The 23,913-nt window shown below is 40.1% G+C and overlaps 1 protein-coding gene across 4 annotated transcripts in view; it reads left to right on the forward strand.

Moving 5' to 3' along the window:
* The window catches only part of LOC111866662 (ribosomal RNA processing protein 36 homolog), a 26,870-nt gene extending 2,957 nt beyond the window's left edge, over window positions 1-23,913 (forward strand). For all 4 annotated transcript variants that reach the window (XM_023855858.2, XM_023855865.2, XM_023855849.2 and 1 more), the window contains exons 2-6: window positions 3,842-3,987; window positions 11,267-11,381; window positions 20,450-20,578; window positions 23,542-23,659; window positions 23,753-23,913. In XM_023855858.2, coding sequence (XP_023711626.1) covers window positions 3,869-3,987; window positions 11,267-11,381; window positions 20,450-20,578; window positions 23,542-23,659; window positions 23,753-23,892 — 621 coding nt within the window. In that variant the 5' untranslated portion in view covers window positions 3,842-3,868 and the 3' untranslated portion in view covers window positions 23,893-23,913. The remainder of the gene's footprint in view (window positions 1-3,841; window positions 3,988-11,266; window positions 11,382-20,449; window positions 20,579-23,541; window positions 23,660-23,752) is intronic.

Raw genomic sequence — 23,913 nt, forward strand, 5'->3', positions numbered from 1 at the left:
ACTTTATGTTGTTTGGAAGCATAAATTCCTCAACAGAGTAAAAGGAGTGTGTAATTAAGTATCTCTTTAGTGCTACTTTAAATTGTCCCTGTTTATCTATAAGAGTTGTGATATTTGGTGGTAGATTGTTGAAGATTTTAATGCCAGTATAATATGCACTCTTCTGGAAACAAGAGAGGCTGGCAACTGGTCTGTGAAGCTGATTTTTATTCCTTGTGTTGACATTGTGTATTGTAGAATTGGTTGGAAAAAAATCTTGGTTTTTTACAATGGAGATCATTAAGGAGAATATGTATCCACATGGGAGAGTTAAGATCTCTAGCCTCTTGAAGATATTTTTACATGATTCTCTTGGTTTAACACCAGCCATTATTCTAACAATTTTCTTTTGTAAGATGAATATCTTCTGGCTGTAAGATGAGTTACCCCAAAAAATTATTCCGTACTTCATTACAGAATGAAAATAGGCAAAATAAATCAATTTGAGAGTCTCAGTATTGCTGACATGAAACATGCTTCTAACTGCGTAGCATGCTCCACTTAACTTAGGGATCAATTTATCTATATGGTTCGACCAACTTAGGTGGCTATCAATTTGCAAGCCAAGGAATTTCGTATTTACTGTCTCTTCTATATATTTTCCATTATATCCAATATTTAAAACATAGGGAGGGGCATTATTTGTTGTAAATTTCATTACATTTGTTTTGTTTAAATTTAGGGCAAGTCTGTTAGCATTGAACCATTTATTCATGTGGGAGAGTACTCTGTTTGATATTGCACAGAAATCATCAAACATTTTACTAGAGATTATAACACTTGTATCATCAGCAAATATTATGGGTTCTGATGAAAAATTTATTGTTGGTGGAAGGTCATTTATATATATTATGAAAAGCAAGGGTCCCAGGACAGATCCTTGGGGAACTCCATGCTTTACTGTTCTCCAGTTTGAGAAAAAATTTTGAGTATATTTGGGTGATTTTATCTCAACCTTTTGTTTTCTATTTGTTAGATAGGATTTGAACCATTTTAACACTGTTCCTCGAATGCCATAAAATTGCAGCTTACTTAACAAAATTTCATGATTTACACAGTCAAAAGCCTTTGCCAGATCACAGAAAATTCCTCCTACATGCCTTTTTTGGTCAATTGATTTTAAAACATTGTCTGTTAGCTTGAATGCTGCATCTTCAGTGGATACACCCTTCCTAAAGCCATACTGTTCTGGGACCAATATGTTGTTACAATGCATATGCTGATTTATCCTGCTGTACATGACCTTTTCAAGTATCTTAGAAAAAGTAGATAATAATGAAATCGGCCTATAGTTCGTCATACTGTACTTATCTCCTTTTTTGAACACTGGTTTTACTATTGAAATTTTTAGACGGTCTGGGAAAATGCCTGTGTATAATGAGTGATTACAAATGTGAGTTAAAGGGCAACTAATTAAATCAGAGCAAGCTTTCAGAATTTTGCTTGTTACTTCATCAAATCCTGATGAGTTCTTTGTTTTCATGGTGTGTATAATATTCTTTATCTCAGCTTCACTGGTTGGAATGATTTTAATACTAGGAAAATTTATGGGAAATGCATCTTTTAAAAATGAGAAAGCATTTTCATTTCCCATCTGATGTAAATTTAAGGTCTCAGCAACTGTTAGAAAAAATTTATTGAAGTCGTTGGCAACTATTTCTAGATCCTTTGCTTTCTCAGATTTTGCCAGAAGAGATGGCATCTGATCAGTTAAATGCATTTTTCCTGTCTCCCTTTTAATTATGTTCCATGTCATTTTTATTTTATTATCTGACTTAGCTATAAGTCTTCTATAATGCTGCTTTTTAGCTTCTTTTATAACATTTCTAAGAATTTTACAATACTTAACATAAAATACTCTTATATTTGGATTATTATTGTTCCTACTGTTGACATATAAAGTCCTCTTATGTTTACATGATATTTTTATCCCCTGTGTAATCCAGTCATTCTTTAGTTTGTGCACACTTTTATATTTAATTGCACATAAGCTGTTCTTCCTGAGAGATACTGTGCTAATGATATTGTTATGTTAATTTAGTTATATTGGCAAGCAATACCAACTGTGAACATTTCTTACACTGTACATACAAGGGTTGAACAAAATAATGGAAACACTACAGATACTATACAGATTTCTTTATTAATGTTGTGTTGCACCACGTTTTGCATTCAGTATAGCTGTGATGCTTGAAATGGACTCATACAAGGTATCAACACTCTCTAGCTGAATTTTATACCATTCTTCTTTACCTCATTCCAGTCTCTAGAGCTGACCAAAGTGATGTTCAGATCTGGCAGTTGTGCTGGCCAGGGTACATGTTGAAGTTCACCTTCATGCTCTGCAAACCATGACTGAACAGTTTCAACTGTGTGAACATGGGCACTGTCATCTTGGAAAACAGTATTGTTGTTCAGAAATCATGGAGTGCACATGATTACTCAACCTGCGTACATGCTCCCTTGCAGTAATTCAGCCATGAATGGTAATAATGGAACCAGCAGAATACAATGATATTGCTGCGCAAATCATCACAGAACCTCCCCAATGTTTCACTGTTGGAACCAGGTATTCCAGATTGTAGGCTTCTTGTATGCCTTCCAAACATAAACTGTTCATCATGTATGGAACAGTGTGAAGGATGACTCATCTGACCATATCATGTGCATGTTTCCAGTTGTCCAGTGTCCAGGTTTTATGGTTGTGACACCGCTGTTTACAAATCTGAGCATTACTTTCAGTAATCAAAGGTTTATCAATTGCAGTCCCACTGTGGATGTTGGATTTGTGAAGCTCACATTGGACAGTTTTTTGGAAAAAGGGTCTTCAGGATTAATTTTCAGTTCTGCAGTGACTTGTGCTGCAGAAGTTCTGTCATTTTTCAAAACAATACTTCTCAGTGTACAGTGATCTCTTTCTGTCAATGTTGATTTTTGCCCACTGTACCCCTTTGCTGATGTTATCTTCCCATAATTCATACATGCCTACATAAACTTATAAACTGTCTCAGTACACTTAATATTGTGGCAGTTTTTGTTACAAATGCTCCAGCTAAACATGCACCAGTGATCTGCCCTCTTTCAAAATCAGACACATTTCCTATTTTCCAGTTCTTTCACACAGACTCACTCAACACAATCACAAATGCACTTACACAAGCACTACAGAGTGTAAACAAATGGAAGAACATTCAGTGTTGCCAGCTCAAGTTATTTCAGTGTAACCAATACAAATTCTGTTCCACATTTTCTTAGTGTTTCCATTATTTTGTTCACCTCCTGTATATGTTGCACACTACACTCAAGATCATTTTTCAGTTGATTTGGGATTTACTCTTTGTAAACTTGAATTGTGAAAATGTGACAAGCAATCTAATAATTGTTTGCAAGAACTTCAGCACAGTGCTGAGTATTAGTTGTAACATAGCTGTTGACCAAACTTGTAAAATTATTGCATGATAACATATTAAATTACAATATAATTCTTCATTTCCAGTCACATCTACAGTGATTCAGTTATTGATAGTTTTAAAGATGTGACACTTAACTATTCCCGTATATTATTCTGTAATAAAATTCAGACAGGTTATTCACTTGCAAGCACAGCTTCTACAGAGGATTTGTTTTGAGACCAGCAAATTTTGAAGTTTTTGTGTGGAAAGAGAAAAGTGGTGTTGGGAATATGTGACAATGTAGGCAGGATGGGTTCTGTAATTGACAGTTTTGATGATGATGCAGGAAATTACAGTTCCCATCCAAGGAGATACACATGTTAACTGATTATTTTTTGTTGTTATTCCAGACTGCTATTCGTGAAGAATTGTCCAGAATGAGCTTTGAGGAGTTGCAGAAACTGAAAGAACAGCTGGGTTCTAAAGTTTATAATGAAGCAATGTTTGGGACAAGTCAGATGAAGAAAACAGATTTTAAAAGAGAAAATAAAAATAGGTGAGATAGTATGTTCATATATTAAACTGAAACACAAGCGAGATTGTAAGAGAAAGGAAATATGTATTTGTAGTACTTCTCGGTAGATGCCTCCAGTTATGATCCTAGATTTCCTGACCTCTGACGACCCAGTAGGGTAAAGGAATCAGTTTCTGAGATGGAAGTAACTGCAAAGTGGATGGCCATCAGAGTGGGTCATTTTGTGACAGAGCCTAATTTGCTTTCCTTCTGTAAGTGTGTGTGGGAATTCTGTTGTCATTCCTATTGTCATGCATTTGAGTGACTATAGACAGGGTTTGGATTGGTAATCAGATTTATTGAACACTTACAGATTGTAACTACAGGTAACTCTGTGCTAATGCAGGTTCACACACTCTACAGTTCACTACAGCATGCACTAAGCTTTCTCAGTCTGCTGTGTCTTGACCAGTTGTCTGATAATGGTTTCCAACTTCATAGCTCCCTCAGCTTTTGTGTTCCTGTCTTGGATGGCGCGTATCTCACAACTCACTTGGTGCTGCTACTCAATGGCTTACAACAGTGGGGGCTCCTCCACCAGGGGCAGTTGTCTCACAGCAGACTCTCTCAAGACTGGTTCTTCTGTCCTGTTCATCCTCATGATATAGCCTCAGGAACACAATGCAATAGAAAACACCATTTCTTGCAGCTGCCAGGGCTGACTGCACGGAAAATGCCACTTTTCAGCAGTTCTTTTATTGCTTTAATAAGTGTTGCCATGCTTATGTGACATTTACTGTGCCATAACCTAGTAATGAATGTCTCTTCTGGTTTTTAGTGGGCATGCCACAATATATAAACAGTCCATACCATTGTTCTTGTGTTTTTAGCAGCTTTTCTTGTATTTTTTTTCTTCAGAACCTCAGGGATCTAGAATTTAATGTGGGCTTAAAGTCTTCGAGAAGTTTTTACATTTTGTTCGCATTTCCTTAGCTTTGGTATGGTAGTGCTTTAGTATTTGCATAGGTAAATCTGTGCCAAACCCTGATGGGAACTGAATATATGATCCCCTAAAGCACAATGCCACCAGTGATCCAAAATTCCTGGCACGGAATTCTTTGGGTGGATTAGTATTTACCAGTTATATCCTCTTCCATTTTAAAAGATCAGCCATGCTGTTATTTTACTGTTATAATTCAGTTATAAAGGTCATTGAGTCTGTCATAACCATGACACAGTTTAGCTACCTGTTATAACTATTGTCAGGGGTCTGTTGAGAACATATCACTTGATGATAACATCAGCTTAAGGCCGAAGCATGTGATGGTGCAACATGCCTGCAAAATTGGCAGATTTGCAGTGACTTAATTGTGTTATTTGCATTTTACAGACATTCATGTCTAATATTGCTTATGAGCAATGAACTTAATTCTTCATGGAAGTTGTTGCTGTTACTGCCGCCACCATTAGAGGTGCCGTTGGCATTGCCCGTGCTGTTGGTGTTGGTGTTGCTGCTGTTATAATACAACATATTTTGCTGTGTCAAACTCTTAACCAACTTTCATAACTGATAATCAGTCTTGTCTAGTATAGCTAACAGAAGACCATAAATGGACTTCTCCACATATTCCATAAACTGTTTCACAGATTTTGTTGCAATTCAATATGGGAGACTTCCATTAAAACGCTGTTAGGCAATTAAAATTTTCAGCCATGTTGATCTGTAATAAAGCCTAGTTTATACAGGGTGTCCCAGGAGGAATGTGCCAAACTTCGGGAGGGTGTTCCTTATGTTAAAGTATGCTGATATAACCCAAAACACCTATGTCCAAAGTTGAACGGTTACGGAGATAATGGCCAGAGAAGTGTGAAACTTTGACCTGTGTTACACACTTGTTGATTACAAAATACATATTAAAACTGGCAGGAATATGTGGTTTCTGTAATGTTAATAATGTACATAACATCAAACTAACTTGTGAGTGACATGAAGCCATAAAACTGAAGTACAAAATACTCGCTCGCCATGTCATAATTGTCCTTAGGTTTCCAAGCACTATACATGACACATGACTGGCAAGCGCTGACATAACATGGCTGGCTGCGCATTCTGGTATAATCCGACTACATAACTATACTAAACATACATTCACGGAAAATTTCTTTTGGAATTTCGTTTCCATTATCTCATGTGGATTATTATGGGACCATGTATGCACATTTCGTAAATTATTTACACCGTCCCGGGTAAAAGACGCCTCATCACTGAATAAAATGATGCTTAACAGTTCGGGATGAGCTTTTTATCCAGTGGCACAAATCCATACCCTGACATGGTCGCCTGGTTCCAGATGTTGTACCCTTTGATGATGGTAAGAATACAACTCTTCATCATGTAAAGTTTGCCACACCTGCATACGTGATACGCTGATGCGAGAGGCCTCTACGAGTGGACAGACGCGGACTTCTCTGAACTATCTCAAGAACGTTCTCTCGTGTGTTTATCATTTGTACATCCTCCCTTTCAGAGTGCACAGAAACACTCAGAAGAGAACCAGTATCACGCAATGTCTGGTGAATTCGCGTAAATACACTTCGACATGTAATCCTTCGATCGTGAAAACGCCTTTGGTATTCTTCAACAGCAGCACGTGCATTGCCACCACAAAATCCACACACAAAATGCATATCACAATATTCCACGTTTGAAAATACAAAAGGCATTTCAGCAACTCCGCACAATTAACCTACCACCCATTCAAAACGCGCCCACAACGTATACTGAAGGGAGCTTACAGCTAGTGTGAATCACCACACTCAAGGACAAACATAGATAAGACGTCTCAGCTGACAGGTATAGTGTGTGGACCCACCAGAAGACCACACTTTTCTCGGACCATTATCTCTGTAACCGTTCAACTTTGGACATAGGTGTTTTGGGTTATATCGGCATACTTTAACATAAGGAACACCCTCCCGAAGTTTGGCACATTCCTCCTGGGACACCCTGTGTAAGACCATAAATGGACTTCTCTATGTATTCCATAAACTGTTTTCATAGATTTTGTTGAAGGCCATGCACGAAATTTCCTGTTTGTCCCATAAATCTACAGATTTTGCTGAAATCTGATATGGGAGGCTTCCACTGCTGCATTTTATTATTCCCATTTTTAAGTAGGATTAGTAAACCTCAGAGAAAGCTGTTGGTAATTTAGTGTACTGCATTATAAAGTACACCCTTTACAATCTTGTTGCTATTAAAACTAGAGCAGATAACTTCCTTTGGCTTATTTTGGACTTCAGCCATCGTCTTGTATGTAAAAGACAAAAGACCACGACATTTTGGAGACTGGATCTGTCTCCGTCTTCAGGTGGGTAGGGAAGGATAAACCTACTCAGTTGGGCCTGTTAGAAAGAGCTAGTCTCAATCACTGGACACCATCGTCAGAAAGCTTTCAAGTCTATCTAGAGCAGATAAGCTAACATTCGCAATGCACAACAGACTTAATGTACTAGGGGCATTCAAGAATGATTGACACTAAATGATTTTTCTTCACAGTAACCATTGGAACAAAATACGTACAGATTATATTAGAGGTATTCCCCGCCAACGTATGTGCCCCTTTGCCATCATTCTGGCAGTTTCCATTTTGCACAGCAAACCGTTCTTTGGGGGTATCCTGGTGTCACTGATATACAACTGCCTGAAGCTCGTCATTGGAGGTGAATGTCTTATCCCACATGACGTCTTTCATTGCATAGAATAGAGCGTAGTCACTAGGGGCAAGATTGAGTGAGTATGGCGGATGAAGCAGCACGGTGTACCCTAGAGCACCCAGGGTGGCAATAGTCTGCTGACTGCTATGTGACTGCACGTTGTCATGTTGGAGAAGAATGCCACACCCCCATTTTCCATGGCAGCATTGCTGAATGTGTCGGGGGAGTTGGCGCAGTGAATTGCAGTACCGATTACTGTCGATGGTCATATTGGGGCGGCAGCCAGTCCAACAGAAGGATCCTCTCATGATCCCAGAACACAGTCACCATTTGCTTCTGGACAAATAGTTACGGTCGTGACTACTTGGGAGGAGGGCTCCCAGCACGCTTCCACTCCATGGACTGACGTTTCTTTTCTGGAGTCTCGTGTCAGAACCATGACTTGACAACGGTGACTAGACACTCAAAGAACTCCGCCGGATCCACTCTATACAGCTGCAGCAACTGTTGGCATGTCTCCACACGCTTCTGCTTCTGCGCAATGGTGAGAGAATGGGGCACCCATTGAGCACAGACCTTTTTCACCTTCAAGTCCTGATGGATGATAGTGTGCAGTGTTCCACGTGACAAACCTGTTGCGCTCTCTAGTTCATCAAAAGTGATGCACCTGTTCTCTAGTATGAAGTTGGACACGCGCTGGGTACTGTCTGGTGTGCCTGCTGTTGCTGGATGCCCACTGCTTTTGCCTTTTTATGCACAGTCCTTGCCATATCTGAACTCTGCTATCTAGCAAAACACAGTTCTGCGACTTGGTGTTGCATCCCCACATATGGCTGCTAACCTCGTGTGAATGTGTGAAGGAGCCACCCCTCCCCATCAGAAAAACCACAGTCCACTGCTGCCTGTGATTCTCTGAGCATTGTCCACGACTGCACCTGCACACCACCATGGATTGCGCAGCACTGTTCGACCTGTGCGCAGTAGCAACGTCATCTTGTGGCTATAGGCGGCACTGTAGTATGTCTTCCCCCATACACCTCGCATTTGACACTGCTACATTTCCAGAGCTATGGAGTGAGTGTCAGTCATTTTTGAATGACTGAAATAATTATCGGAATCCGTCTTGGGATTGTGACCTGGAAATTTTTAACTGTGCAACTGGCTCCACCAGTATGTAATGGCACATGGGATTCATGGTTCACACCAACACAATATAGCACAGATATATTCACATATCATTTAATCTTAGTTTTATTGTGAATAATGCCTTCAAGTAACAGTGCAGGGAAGAGGAACACAATAGAACTTTTTAAGGTTGTCCCAGGTTTGCTGAATATTGGCTGTTCTGATTGTGGTTTGGCATGGTTTTCTTCAGTTCTTCTGGCCAACTAGCAGGATGGTACTGTAGTATAGGTAGTGACTGTTTCCTTTTGCATCTTTCAGAGTCACAATGGAATTTGACACTATATAACATATGCAGTTGAAAGTGTGTTATATAAACATAGAAACAAACCACTGCAACTGTATAGCTCTGCAGAAAAGCTTACAGAGAGAAATGTCACTAATAATAAACATAGGCTTTAATTGTGTTGCAGAATGCATTTATACCCAACATATTTAAAACATCAAGATTGAAATCTTTGGGATTCAACCATACACGGTTCATAGATAGGTACATTTCAGAGGAATCTACTCTCTCCATGTTCATGGTAGATGAGTAAGTCACAAGGGACATGCCTGGTTTAGATACAGAGGAGAGAAGACCAGACCTAGGACTGTGAGTAAACCAAAGAGAACCATTGGCCCTGCTTAAGGATGTGAAGAGCAGGTGCAATGGAGGAAAACTGGAGTGTGGAAGGTATGAATGTGAGTAGAAGAGAAGAAAAAGAAAAATAATAAAGAAAATATAGATCTTAAGATAAACTAAAAAAGTGAGATACAGCCATGAGGAAGTGAGGAAAAGACAGAACAGAGAGATCAGGGTCCTGGGAAGGGCTGTTTGTAACAGCAGGCGCAAGGAAGAAGAACCTAAAGTATAGGAGGAAGTAATGTGGATGAAAGAGAAAATAAACAGATAAAATAAGAGAAATACAGATAAATAAATCTGACAGTGAGCTATAGGGAGGAACTGGTGCCTTATGCACCATGGTAGTTGTTAGTGGATGGGTGGTGGTAGAGGTGGAAGCTGGAGTTCAGATAGAGGTTAATATTGGTAGATTTCCAATATACTATGTAACCCAGGGAACTATTAGTTTCCTGTTATATGTCAGAGTCAAGGACAGGAACGTGGCGAGCATTTTCTGTATTTATTGTTAATTAGATATTCTGATGGATACCATTCAGCTGGTTTGGAAAACCTCTCAGCTTCTCCAACCCATGAAGCCAGACAGCAAAGGGCTCAAGTGTTGCCCTGTTCAATGGTACATTTTCAGAGTAATCCATGAAGAAATATGTAGTCACAGTTGATGGTGACAAATCCATAGCAGCTCAGTCTCTTCATAGAACTGGCGACTGAAACAAGAGAGAAGAAGTTGGTATGTGGCAACAGACTCATAAGATGTCCCATAAAAGCGTCAGATCAAGAGGTTCAAGGCCTTCCTAATCATAGCACTGGTAAAAAGCAAGATAACTTCAAAACCGACACATATTGAGGTCTAACCCAGAGAGAGTGCAGAGTGTGCATGAATTCCTCAGAGTTCCCTAGACATGCCTCAAACAGGCCTTCCGTGTTTAAACAGGTATGCCTGTGAAGGGCCAAAGGGAAACCCTTCCTTATATATTTTCAGAGGCCTAAACAGCCTAGGAAGTCTTGAATCATGTCGTTGCCATTGTTAGTCCCCTGTTAGACTGTGGGGACCATGGCCAGTTTGATGCATGCGATGTCCTCAAAGAGAGCAGTCTTGCTTTGAGTATGGTATTGAGGTGCATGTCATATTTCCCTTGTCAGCTGGCAGGACTGTGAGGTCATCACAGGTCATAAGGCCTGATGAGCTTGCTCCCTTGCTCTGATCACTTAGATTTCCCATATTCCTTCCTCTCATGCTCCACTTGTTCTTCTATGCGTCTGCTCTTACATAACAGCCTGTATCATAGCCAGTGGTTCCTAATTGTTTGCTCACAGCCCCAGTCTTTTTCGCTTAGTGGGGGGTGGAGTCCAGCTGGGTCCACTCGGCAGCTGATTGGCCTATTTTAGCCTGCCCCAGGTGATTATGATAATGGAGAATTTGGTGAAATGAAGCTTGCCAGGGGAAACTGAAGTACTCGGAGAAAACCTGCCCCAGCGCCACTTTGTTCACCACAAATCCCACTTGACCAGACCCAGGACCAAGTGAACCCAGGCTGCTGCAGTGGGGAGCCAGTGACTAACTGCTTGAGCTATGGGGCGGCCCAAGCCCCAGTCTTGGTCCTGGTATATCTTTACCAGTTTTTGACAGCATGACTTACTCTTCTTTCCTGAAGATGGAAGCAACAAGTTCTCTAAAATGGTTCCTGTCTACCAGACTAGCTGTGTCATCTCTCAGAAGACAGTACCCTTTATACACACCACCACAAAAATTTCATATCTCATACATCTGAGCATTTTCTGATCTTGAATTTGTTACAGACCTCGTGAGATGTCTTCAAAACAAGTGTGCATAGAGAATCTGGCTGTTTCTTCAAGAAAGACAGCTCCACGTGACCCAAGATTTGACAGTCTCTGTGGATCATTCAATGAAAAGGTGCTACCATTATGTTTGTAATACTCTCTTAATTGCACATTATTCCATAACAGCGATAATCTTGTGTTTATGCACTACCCAAATATGGTTGGAAGGTGTAGCCCATAATGGGCCATTTGAATCCAGTCCATTTCTTCACACCCTGTTCCTTTAAGATCCATTTTAACATTATCTCCCCATTTATACCTAAGTTTCCCTCTTCCATGTATGCTAAACTACATGTTCTGCCTGTCTTGCCCTTTCCAAATTGCAAAAAATGTCCTGAAACTCCTTAGTCCTGTTCACTTCAGCCAATACAGTGGAACCTCACTTAACAAGCATAATTCGTTCCAGAATCTTACTCGTAATGCGAAACACTCATTAAGTGAAACAATTTTTCCCATATAAATTAATGTAAAATATGATAATGCGTTCCATGCCAAAAAAAATACTCAAAAAATTGTATGTATAACGTTTATTCAAAGAAAAGTATATATACATTGTTAAGGAGCATGAATCATCTTCATCTTTTCTTGTATGCGGAATGACCCAACCTGGAATGCGAATTCGATTTGCAGAAAACAAAAAAGAAATCGAAATAATTAGTTTATTATTTATGATACATATCTAATTCTTTTTTACTAGAAAGCTGTCTAGAGATATTTGTTTTTGCTGATGCCTCAAAATTTGGTGAAAATGCAACACAGCATTATCATTAAATAAATTTGTAGTGTGCATAGCCACTGCCTGATTAGGGTGATGCTTCTCAATGTATGATGCAACAGTTTCCCATGCTTTCAGCATTTCTCTTATTGCTCCAGAAGATTGTTGCTTTGCTGTTACCTCCTCCTCCTCTTCTGACAAACTCTCCTCCACAACTTCTTGCTGTGAAACACAATGCAACTCAAAATCGTGCAAATCGTTGATGTAGACCGATTGTATGTGCGTGCTAGATCAGCCACGCTCACACCTCGTTCTCGCTTTTCAGTGATTTTATGTTTCATTTCTATGGTTATTTTTATTCCCTTATGGCTGTCTTTTTCTTCGAGGACATTTTTGCAAGGGTTATTAAACTTTGCACAAAAAAAATCACAAATAATATGTCTGAACACAAGTTTGGAAAAATGTGTGATCACAAGCGACACTAAGATGCTAGCGGAACGAGTGCTAAAGACAGACTGATGTAGCAAGCGCACAATCTGGGACTTCCCCTCTCGTCACTCGTTATGCGAAACATCGCTTGTTAAGTGAGTCATTTTCTTACAATTTGTTTTGCTCGTTATGCGAATTACTCGTTATGAGAACCTACATACTGAAAAAGTATTGTGATAGTGAAGAAAATCAGTCTTGACATCTTTACAAATTTAGCTGCCTGAATACAGAAAACAAATGATGTTTGGTATGCTGTTTATATGTATGAGTGGATATGTGCTTTCCTAGCACCTAAATTGTTGGGTGGATTTTATTCATATTTGGTGTTCAAGAGTCTGTCCATCATAGACTGGGGCCTGGTGAATATGAATGTTTCATCTCCAAAAACAGGGGCCCTCTAGGTGGGCCTCAAAACAGAAAATGGCAATTTTCTCAAAAGTTGCTCTAATGATTCTGATTCAATTTCACTGCTATGTGGAGACCATCTCCCTAAATAAAATTGCATAGATGATGTCTTCAGAAAAGTAACAGTATGGGCACTAGAGGCCCAAATGTAAAATGTCAGTTTTGTTGAAACCAGCATTAGTCAGATGGGTTTAATTGTTGTTCAGTGTTCAGCAGTCAGCAGTGGTCTACCATGCAACAGTTCATTTGCAGTTGAGGTCAGTCTTGTGTGAAAAAAGAAATGTGCAGTGCCTTCACAGTGATTTTTCTCCCAAAGTCAGATCAGATACAGTAAAAACCTACTTCCTCTTATCAAGGATCATTCACAGGGACTAAAATAAGAACAATATAAGTGACTGGCAGATTATGGACTATATCATATACAGCATGGAAAGGCAGAAAGGCACTCACCATGCTGGAAACTGTGCAAGAGAAAATCTCAGTTGCACAGTATACTTACATGTCATGTAGTGTATGAAGTATGAAACTCATTCTGCAGGGTGATTCATGAAGTTTTACCCTGGCTTATGGTACATATTCCTGTGGTTATTTCCTGCAAAATTTCCTCATAAACTTTTGGTCAATTTTCAATAGTTACGGAGTAATCATAGATTTTCGAAACACATCATTGTGAATGCAGCGCTCTGCTCCCCTCCTGGGCGACCTTGCGTTCCAGTCAGCTGTGTCAGCTGATAAGTTAGACCGGCTGGAATGTTGCGCGATCTTAGGTAAAGCGATCCAGTAGTGATCAGGATGTTAGGTTGGTGACTTTCTGAAGTTAAGATGCTGTACACATTTTCCACTGAGGAATACGCCGATATGGCGTTTGTTTTGGGTGTATGTGATGGAAATGCGAGAGCTGTTGCTGCCAAATATCACCAGCGTAATCCTATTCGCAGGATTCTGAATCCTTAATCCATTACCAGTACATTCAGCACATTAAGACAAACTGGTTCTCTCTCCAGCGTTCATATACAATACGAACGAAATCCTCAACATGAATTGTGCAAAGAAGAAACCATTCTCGATGCTGTAGAGCGCATTCCTCGTGCCAGTACAAGACATCTAGCTCGGCGGTTTGGTGTTTCTCAGTCCATGGTATGGAGGACTCTTCATGAGAATGGGCTGCATCCTTATCATTTACAACAAGTACAACACCTACAACCAGGAGACCGTGCTGTTCATCTGCAGTTCTGCAATTGGTTAAATGGAAATCGGCAGTTGTACCGCTTGATAATGTTCTGTGATGAGGCACAATTTACATGTGACTGGGTCAACAACAGTCACAACTTACATGTGTGGGCAGACAATAATCCCCGTGCCACGATAGAATCGAATTTTCAACACCGATTCAGTGTCAATGTCTGGTGTGGCGTTCTATATGATCAGCTAATCGGGCTGTTCATTTTATTGCATTTGGGCCTGGATGAAGGACATTGTGTACCAGGTGAAGGTACAAATACGTGAAGCATTGCTTGAACGTATACTGGACGCGGCGATGACAATAAGGAAAAAACGCGTGGAACTGCGAACGAACGAACGAACGCGGTTCATACGCTTGCGACGCGTTATGTTGACGTGCAGGGAGAAATTTTTGAAAATCTTATGTAAATCCAGTGGTCGTCTAAAGCACTACAGTTTAAAGGAAACAGATTGATAGAAGGGTGTGATATGCAACCATTGGTATGTTTACAGAATGGAATGCTGAAAATAATGTAATTTTGTAACATAAAATCGATGAAAAATGTTGCACAAAGCAAAATGAAGAAATTTAAAAAAAAAATTGGTTTTAGAATGCTTCTTTCCTAAAACATTAACGATTTAAAAAGTGTTTGTATTGTATTTCTAATTTGTTTGGACTGAAATTAGAAGAAAAGATTTTTCTCCAGTTCTCAAATTACTGTATCTCTTTAATTATGAGTTGGATACCGTTAGTATATTAACATTTTTTGTTCCAAATTACCTCAGGAATGTCCTCCCTAAGTGGGGGTAAAACTTCGTGAATCACCCTCAATCCATATTCTTCCTTTATTCCTCTTTCTCACTAGTCAAGTCACTAGAATCTAAATCACTTGAAATCCAGCGTACTGATGCCCTCTCAGTGAAATAGCAGATGTACTGGAAAGAATGGTGTGTGCAAAGTAAGCGTTGTATTTGTAATAATTTTGCCCTGACTCACGAGATGCAAATCTGTGTGAAGTTTCCATGTATAACTTTAAACAATAATATTTTATTTGGTATTCATGCTGCCTACATGGTAGCATAGTTATAGCACTATGCTACAAGCTGGAAGGTCATGGGTTCAAGTCCAGATGAGGTAATTGGATTTTTTTCATTGACCTAATCCTTCCGGCCACACTATGGCCCTGGGGTCAACTCAGCCTCTAACAGAAATGAGTACCAGGAACCTTCCTGGGGAGTAAAGGGCAGTGGGCGCATAAGGCTGACAACCTTACCAGCTGACAACCTTACCACCAAGTGTGAGCTGATTTTCTAGAGAAAATGTGGGAGCCTTGACATCTCAACCCTGTGGGCCTTCACAGCCTGTTACAGCATTCTTTTACATTTTATTCATGCTGCATATGTTGCCAGATAATTGTTATCAATATGCAGACCCCCAACCTACCAGGTTAAAACGACAATAAATTATACCTACTGTTCAAAAAAAAATCATCATAAATACCAGTATTGAAGTGAGACATGCTGCTTATGCAGTCTGATTTCATCAGTTTTGTAGCAGTTACAGTTCATAAGAAGCTGTAAACATTTTCAAACCTAACTAATTTGTGCTTGTACAAATCATTACTTCCTGTGCCGCTCTTCATCTCCACAATTTTCTTCAGTTCCTACCTGTAGACTGTTTTAATCCATTTTTTCCTGTATTTCCTTGGGGGGGGGGGGGGNGGGGAGATCAGTCTGCAGTCAACCCTTCAGTGTTGAGTTCAAGTACAGTCTTTGTTGCTTATCTTCCATGACTTTTGTATTCTTCATAAAAAGTAACGCTATCCCTGTAACAGGCTGTGGAGGCCCATACAGTTGTGAGATGTCAAGATTCCCACATTTTCTAGATGATTGGCTCACATTTGACAGTGAGGTGGTCAGCTTTATGTGCTGGCCGCCCTTTACCACCAGGAAGATTCCTGGTGCGACACCGTATGGGTACGCACAATCCACGCGTGCGCACAGTGTTTTAAAATCTAATTTTAAGATAGAAATTCTTGTTCTACTTACATTATTTTTGGGCACCAGCTTTATAAGTAGACAGTCTTCCCTCCTGCATCATCTAACTGAATGTTGCCTTCGTGTGGTACTGTTGGAAACATCCGGAAATCGCACTTCATGCACTTTGTCCAGATGTAACTCCTTTTCCCATGCGAAGAGCACACATGACACCTCAGTCTCTTATTAGAGGAAGTTGGCCAGTGATGTTGAGTGGCCTTCGCTAATCGAGATATTGCTGATTACACAGCAGGAGGTCGACCCATGAACCGTTGAGGGCGAGGTGGACCCCTTGCAGCATGTTCCAGCATGTTGCGCACAAGGGCGAGACAAAATTCTCTGTGTGACAGTTTCGCACCAGAGGATGACAACAGGATGAAACTGTTCAGAATTGTCAGATCCAGGAGATGGAGAAATAGTTTATTTGTCCATAACTGATGGATAGCTGAAATTGTGATGTTTTATACACAACACAACACGATAGGCTTGAACGTTCAGGCAGTGTGGGGCTATTCCTAGAACAGCACCTCTGTGTGGCTAGTCTGAGATATACACAGTCAGAGTTTCTGAAGGACAAAATGCGATAAGACTTCGCCCACACTCATGCATACAGAAGGGTTCCGATGTGACTGGAGAAGGTGCAATACAAACATAAACTTCCACTCCTTTTGCCAGATAAGACAGTAAGACAGGATGTCAGCAGCATACATTTATACTGCAGAAACTGTATGCAAATTTGTGGACAGACGCTCGAAATTGGGGAAAAATTTCTTTTTGGAATCAGTGTAACAATTTTTACAGATTTTAAAATCGGTAAATTACAATATCTGATTCTATATTATTTCTAGATAAAAGCAGCATATATTTCATTCGTTTATCACAAAAATTGTAGAAATCACAGCATTTTCAGTAACATGCTTACAATTTTTAATACTCTACAGTGGCGGGCATTTAAATTAACTCCAGCCTGCTGCCATTACCAGAATTTAAATGGCCCATCTCTTAAAGGTTAAAGTCAGCTGAAGAGTAGTAGCAGTTCACACTTTTCCAAGTTGTTGTGCAAGTTTAATCTGTTTCAGCTGTACATAAAACAGCCATTCCTGTACATATGAAACAAACATGAAATGAAGTTTACCCTAGTCGATTCTTTTCAAGTTGTCATTTTCAAGCAGCTTCAGTGCAGACAGTATGAGCAGTCTGAATCAGGCTTAATGGTGAGAGACTAAGTTTAATACCCACATAAAACAAGTAAATTTATGGGTGTGTGCTCACATGTGGGATTAATTTAAAAAACTAAGGCAATATATTTTTCTTGTGTATAAAAGGTAAACAAGAACAAATGTACCTTCATGTTTTGACATATTCTCTAAGCTTCTCCACATACTTGTTACTTTGGTCTGCTGCCTCAGAGAATGTTTGTCATATGTCAAGTCATGTGTGTATCATATCCCTGATCTCTTCATTGTGTACAAATCAGCATTCATGTAACACATCTTTGAATGGTCAAAAAATATGGCAGTCTGATGAAATGAGATCTGGATTGCATGCCGAGTGATGGAGAAGTTCAAATTTCTGTTTTCCAGTGGTTGTTCTTGCCATAAGTGCTACAGCACTGTCATGATCCAAAACTTTTTGACAGTATTCCTCATTTACTGTGAACAGCAAGGTCCAACTCCTTTTCAAGCATTTCCCAGAACTGTGCACTATCGACAATTTGCCCATTATCGTGATAGTGCTCAAGGATTGGTCCAGTTATGTTCCAGAACAGCATCAACGTTACTCTGCCAGCAGAAGGAATGCCTAAAAATTCCTTAGCCCTGGGCAATGACATGTAAAAGGGGAAGTCATAAAATTTTAATTATCACCCTGAACAAACAGACACACAGGTGCAAGAAATTGTACGTGAGTTGGTCCTTCTCTACATATGCCCCCTGCAAGGTCACACATTTTCCCCAACGTGCATGAGCTGCTGGATACCTTGATCATAGGTCTCATTTTCACTGTTTAGGAAGTCCTCCAATGCAGAAATGACCCCGTCTTGGAATCACCACAAAGTGGCTGCTTTAGCCGTGGAAAGAGGAAGAAGTTGCTCTGTTCCAGGTCTGGTGACTATGGTGGATGGGGGAGAATTTCATATCCCAAACTGGCAGCAAGTGTCATCATAGCATGAGCAGCATGAGACAGTGCGTTGTCGTGAAGAAGTCGCAGCATTCCACATTGCTTTTTCATGATTTCCTCCTGTAATTTTCTCAGAAGGTTCTGGTAGTACTTGCCATTGATGATGACACCCTGCCAATCCCAGATCATGCTCAACATCACCTTTCCTGATGATGACTGGGATTTGGCCTTCTTTGATGGCGGGGAGTCTGCATATTTCCACTGCTTGCTCATTTCCTTTCTTTCAGGGTCATAATGATAGACCCAGCATTCATCCATCGTGATCAGGCAGTCAAAAAATTCCACCTTTTCATCTTCACACAACTGCAAAAGTTGCCTTTTCCACATCCATCCGTTGCAGTTTTTGAAATGGTGTCAACAATCGTGGCAACCAGTGCACAGCAACCTTTGTCATGTGTAACTCATCATGGATGATGCTGAAAACCGATCCATGGTTAATGCAGACCTCATGAACAATAGCTTCAAGTTATGTGCCTATCGGATAGGATCAAAGCTTTCCACCTGTGCCACAATTCCCAATTCCTCAGTGAAAGATGGTCTTCCACTTCTGGGTTCATCTTTGAGGTTCATCTGTCCACAATGAAAGTGCCTCTTCCACCTGACCACTTTGTCATATGATGGTACACTTTCCTGATACAGAGCAGTCATCTGGTCATGTATCTCCCTGGCAGACTTCCCTTGCAAATGCAGGAACCATATCACAGCACGAGCCTCTACTTCCTCAACTGACATCATTTTGTTTCTGCCCCTTCCAGTGGCTCCCTCTGCTCACTTGGCGCTGGAAAATTTGATTGTTTGACAAGCTCAGGAAATGGGCTATCTCCTATATATTTTGGAATTATGATTTTCTCATGGTGATAATTAAAACATGACTTCCCATTGGATTTACACTCCATGCATTGACATAAGCTAGCAGGTTGATAGTGGTGCATCCTTGTTTCACTGCCGGTGACAATTCATTGCTGAAAAGCCTCTTCACAATATTGCTGCAAAATTTGCATGGACATTTCCACACATTCCATTTGTGCACATATGTAAACTGCTTTGGCACCCACCTTGCACATATTTTGTTATACCCTGAAATTGTCATGGATGATGGAATATGCAGATCCATGATTATGTCCAACTTCCAGGCTATATATGCAGATCCATGCTTATGTCCAACTTCCAGGCTATGTTACTGAGAACCTTTGAACCCATTTGAACTCCTTCCTCTGCATATTAGTCCCTCCCCCTCCCCATAGTGTGGTAACATCTGAATGACAGCATGTTGTTCAACAATGGTGGATTCGAAAAGCACAGTCAACATATTTACAATCACTGCATGAGCTTCACTGAACACAACAGCTACCCCACAACATGCCTTGACTTTCTCCATATGTAACATGCATATCTGCAAAAGCACCATCTGACAAATTTCCAGGATTTTGTACACAAACTGCCCTTAATTTTTAATTCATCTTGCATTTTATTCTTTAGATTTTTATATATTAAAATAATGATTCTTTACTGAATGGTCGAAAGCATTCCCCACATTTAATCCGATGTTTACTTCATGAGAGAAATTGAATTTTTTAATGTTGTACCCAGATATTTCAATTTTGTCATATTTTCAAAAGCTTTATTGGCTGTCTTTATATCAGTTTATCCTGCATTCTAGTGATGAAACATGTACATGAGGTTTGTTTAATGGTACCCGATAATTTTCTTATGGTATATCTGTTTTCACCAAATAAATCCGTGTATTCCTGTCAGTTCTAGTCTATCCTGATTTTCTTAATCTCCTCTGACTGTATGGTAGTTCTTCCTTGTTCCAAATAGAACAAGTTCATGGGTCTTAGAGCATTTTTTGTTAAGTTTACAGAACTGATTTGGTAGTGGAGTCTTCATATAGATGTCTAATGTAGAACATTAATTCTTGTACTAATGTATAAATGTAAATATTACTAAGAAATGAAATGTCAGATAGTATATATAAGACATATTTCAGTACTAATATTTTGGCTTGTTTCATATTATGCTTGCATTTGTTCATGAAATACAAAATAATGTACATCTTGTTTTTATAAAATTTCTTCTGTGATTCTTCTTTTCAGGCATTTCGCCATTCATATTCCTTCCTCAGTCATATTAGAGCGGAAGAAAAGCAACAGCTTAAGGAGGAACTGAAAACACAGACCGATTCAAGGAGGAAAGACAAGCTTAAATATCTGCTTCAGCGCATGGTAATATACTGTTTAACCGTTCAGCGTGGTTTGACGTGTATGTTTCATCAGGTATTAAAATCATCGGGGGGGTGTTCGACGTGTATGTTTCGTCCAGCTGCACACCTATGTTATAACGCCCATAATAATTGATGGTTTTGCTGTAGATTGTTAGATTTTTCGCTGGCCTGTTGTTAGGAGAACAACGAGAACGACGACACGAGTTTAGCTGCGCTAAGTCATCGTTACATATGCCTGTCTTGCAGCAAAGTTCCTGTGGCTCTTGCTAGCGGTTTCTTCGTTCTACTGTTATGAATGGCGTGTTTTCTTTGCTATGAAGTTATAAACAGCAGAGACGTGATATGTGCTGTGTTTATAATATCATATTGCCCTGAGCTGGCCACACTAACACACTCAATTGGAATTCTTAGAAGAGGGATGTCCAAAAATGTATTCTTGCAAAATCGATTGATTTCGCACAGTACATAGCACCCATTTCTTAGAAAAATGTCACGAATTAAGGCAGAACACTGTGGTCACCCCCTGAGATGATACGGATGTGTGTGGGGGAGGGAAAAGAACTCATTCCTTCATGTATTATCGCTCCAGTTGACGCCATTTTATCGTACTGACCTTGGTGGTCGTTTCGAGGGATGACCATAAATATTTTTTTTGAGTCAGCTAAGCTCTGCTTTCGTTCACTACATACCAGCCAGTTCTTAGAATAACTTCATGAATTCTGTGGTCACCCCTACGACATCTGGGGCAGCCAAAATGGTTGGAATCTGAAACGCAGAAGCACCAACCCCTTGTTATGATAACACAAAGGTTGAATTTACTGCAGCTAATCTGGCAACCTATACGACTCACAGAGAGACATTTCCTCTTGTATTCCCCCCACGGGGAAGAAGGCAAGGCCGCACAGAAGTGTGGTTAAAAAAAAGAGCCGCAGTATTTGTGTGGTGAATGTGAGCCAGCGCTGTGTTCAGACGAATGCTTCAAGGCGTCACCTGCTTGCATTGCCAAGATACCGGGCACTCATATTATAAGGCAAGGTTATAAAACCATCTTTTAAGATCATTTTAGTGAAAGTTTCATCCTTCAAGGCGTACCATTCACTGCTCAAATACTAAACAACCTGCTTCCATTGCCGAGATACAGGGCGCTCATATTATAAGGTAAGGTTATAAAACCACCTTTTAAGATCATTTTAGTGAAAGTTTCATGTTCCTAACTCATATAATTTAAGAACAATGATGAATAAATCATTTTCGAGCAAAATTTAAATGGACGACTGAATATATTACCGCCAGAGAGACGGCCGCGGAATTTAAATGACCGCGCGGAAGGGTTAAGCTGAATAATAATAATAATAATAATAATGTTGAACGTAGGATACTGGAAGAGTATAACATTCAAAATGCCCACTAAGCAGACAGACTTGTAAACAAGCTTTTGTATATGTAGGATTTGAGATTCTTACAGTAGTGGTTATGAGAGTTCTATCTTCTGGCATGTAAGAACATGTAGTCTGTTAAAAGTTAACCAGAGTGTTGGAGGGACATGTCACCTTCATCTTCAGGGTCAAAGAATAAGCCAAGCAAGAAATTAGCATGAAGCAGGTAGCAACCCACCTGCCAAGAGCTCAGGTCAATATAGGAAAGAGGTTGGAACTGCAAAACAAGTCATCGGTTCCCATTGACTTGCTCATGGATCAGAGTAAGCCAACAGGAGTGCAAGACAACTCATCAGTTCCTATTACCTCTCTCACAGAACAGAGTGAACCAGTAGGAGAAAGACAGCAGTAACTAGCATGGACTCCAAAAAGGGCTGCTAGCGCAGATCTGGGCAGAAGACCGAGGAGGATAAGAGAGAAGTCATCTGCATGGGACATACTGTGGTGGAAAATAAAAAGAACAGCACTGGTGTATGGAGGCCAGGACAGGAAGGAGAGGCTTTAGGGCTTGTGGGTGTTTGGGGAAGGCAGAGTTGGTGCCTTGAGCAGGGCAGTGTGTTCAGACCTATGTGGCCCTGCAGATTCTATACATGGATTGTCCATGGGGCCATGTAAGTCCATAAATGCTGCCCTTATAGGAGTACCCTCTCTGCCTTCTTCAGGCAAACATCAACCCTGAGCCTTTCCTTCCTGTGCTGGACTCCATCCACTACTCATGTTTTTCTCCATTCTCCACCACATGCCTACCATACCCTTATTGCCTGGCTCCCACACATGCCCGATCTGCACTGGCAGCCCTTTCCAGGACCACACTAATTATCTGTGTCTTTTGTCTCCCATTGGTTCACTCCGTTCTGTGAGTGACCGCACTGATGGAAACTGATGATTTGTCTTGTAGTTTCCTCCTGTTTCCTACATAAACTCTAGTTCTCAGCAGGTGGATTGCTCTGCTTGCTGCGTGCTTCTTACTGGACTCATTCTTTGACCCTGTTGAAGGTGACATGTTCTTCCAAAATGTCACTTGACCTTCAGTGTGCTACACAGTATGATATCCCAGGAGACAGAACTCTGCATGCTTTTGTATATACATGAATTATAGACAGATGCTTAGGATACAGTTTACAGTTCCAGTAGGACATAGCACATAAACTTAAACAAAGACTTGTTGCAGTAGTGTCAGGCATGTTCAGTTGATTTCTTGTAGGCCATTTTACAACACTGAATAGCTAGGGTATACAGTACCAATTTGCAGGATGACAGATGAATGATGAATGGAAGGGATTTGAAAGGAAGTGCCCATGGCCTAATCAAAGTACTATAGCAGCATTTACCTGGAGAGATTGAGGAAAACCACAAAATTCCTGTTAGGATAGACAATTTCTTGGCCAAGGTTTGAACAAAGCACCTCCTGATTATGCGTCTAGAGCATTACCACTACACTATCCTGCTCGTTTGATCAATTCAGATAAACATGCCACTTGAGAGACAAAATTTTCAATACCTATGTCACTTATTTGTAAATCAACAGGAAAACCAAGGCAGGGAAGAAAGGCAGCAAAAGAAAAAGTTACAAAGAGGAAGAGAACAACGAAAAGCTCAAATAGAAATGTTACAGCAGGGGAAGAAACCAAGATACCCAACAAAATGTAAGTGTAGAATAATAACAATACATCATTCAATATTGTAGTTATTGATATGTTTAAGGACAGTTCTGAATTTGTGGTGTGATTCTCTTCTAGCTGAGAAAAGGATTCTTGATTTGGTGGAACAGTATGAAGAACTGAAGGACAGTGGAAAGTTGCAAAAGCATATTATGAAACACAGAAAAAGGAATGTACAGAAAGCCAGAAAGAAGTTAAAAGTTGTAAATGACATATAACAATAAAATTACTATCAGAAA

Source organism: Cryptotermes secundus, unplaced genomic scaffold (assembly GCF_002891405.2).
Source record: "Cryptotermes secundus unplaced genomic scaffold, Csec_1.0 scaffold4439, whole genome shotgun sequence".
Taxonomy (NCBI): Eukaryota; Metazoa; Arthropoda; class Insecta; order Blattodea; family Kalotermitidae; genus Cryptotermes; species Cryptotermes secundus.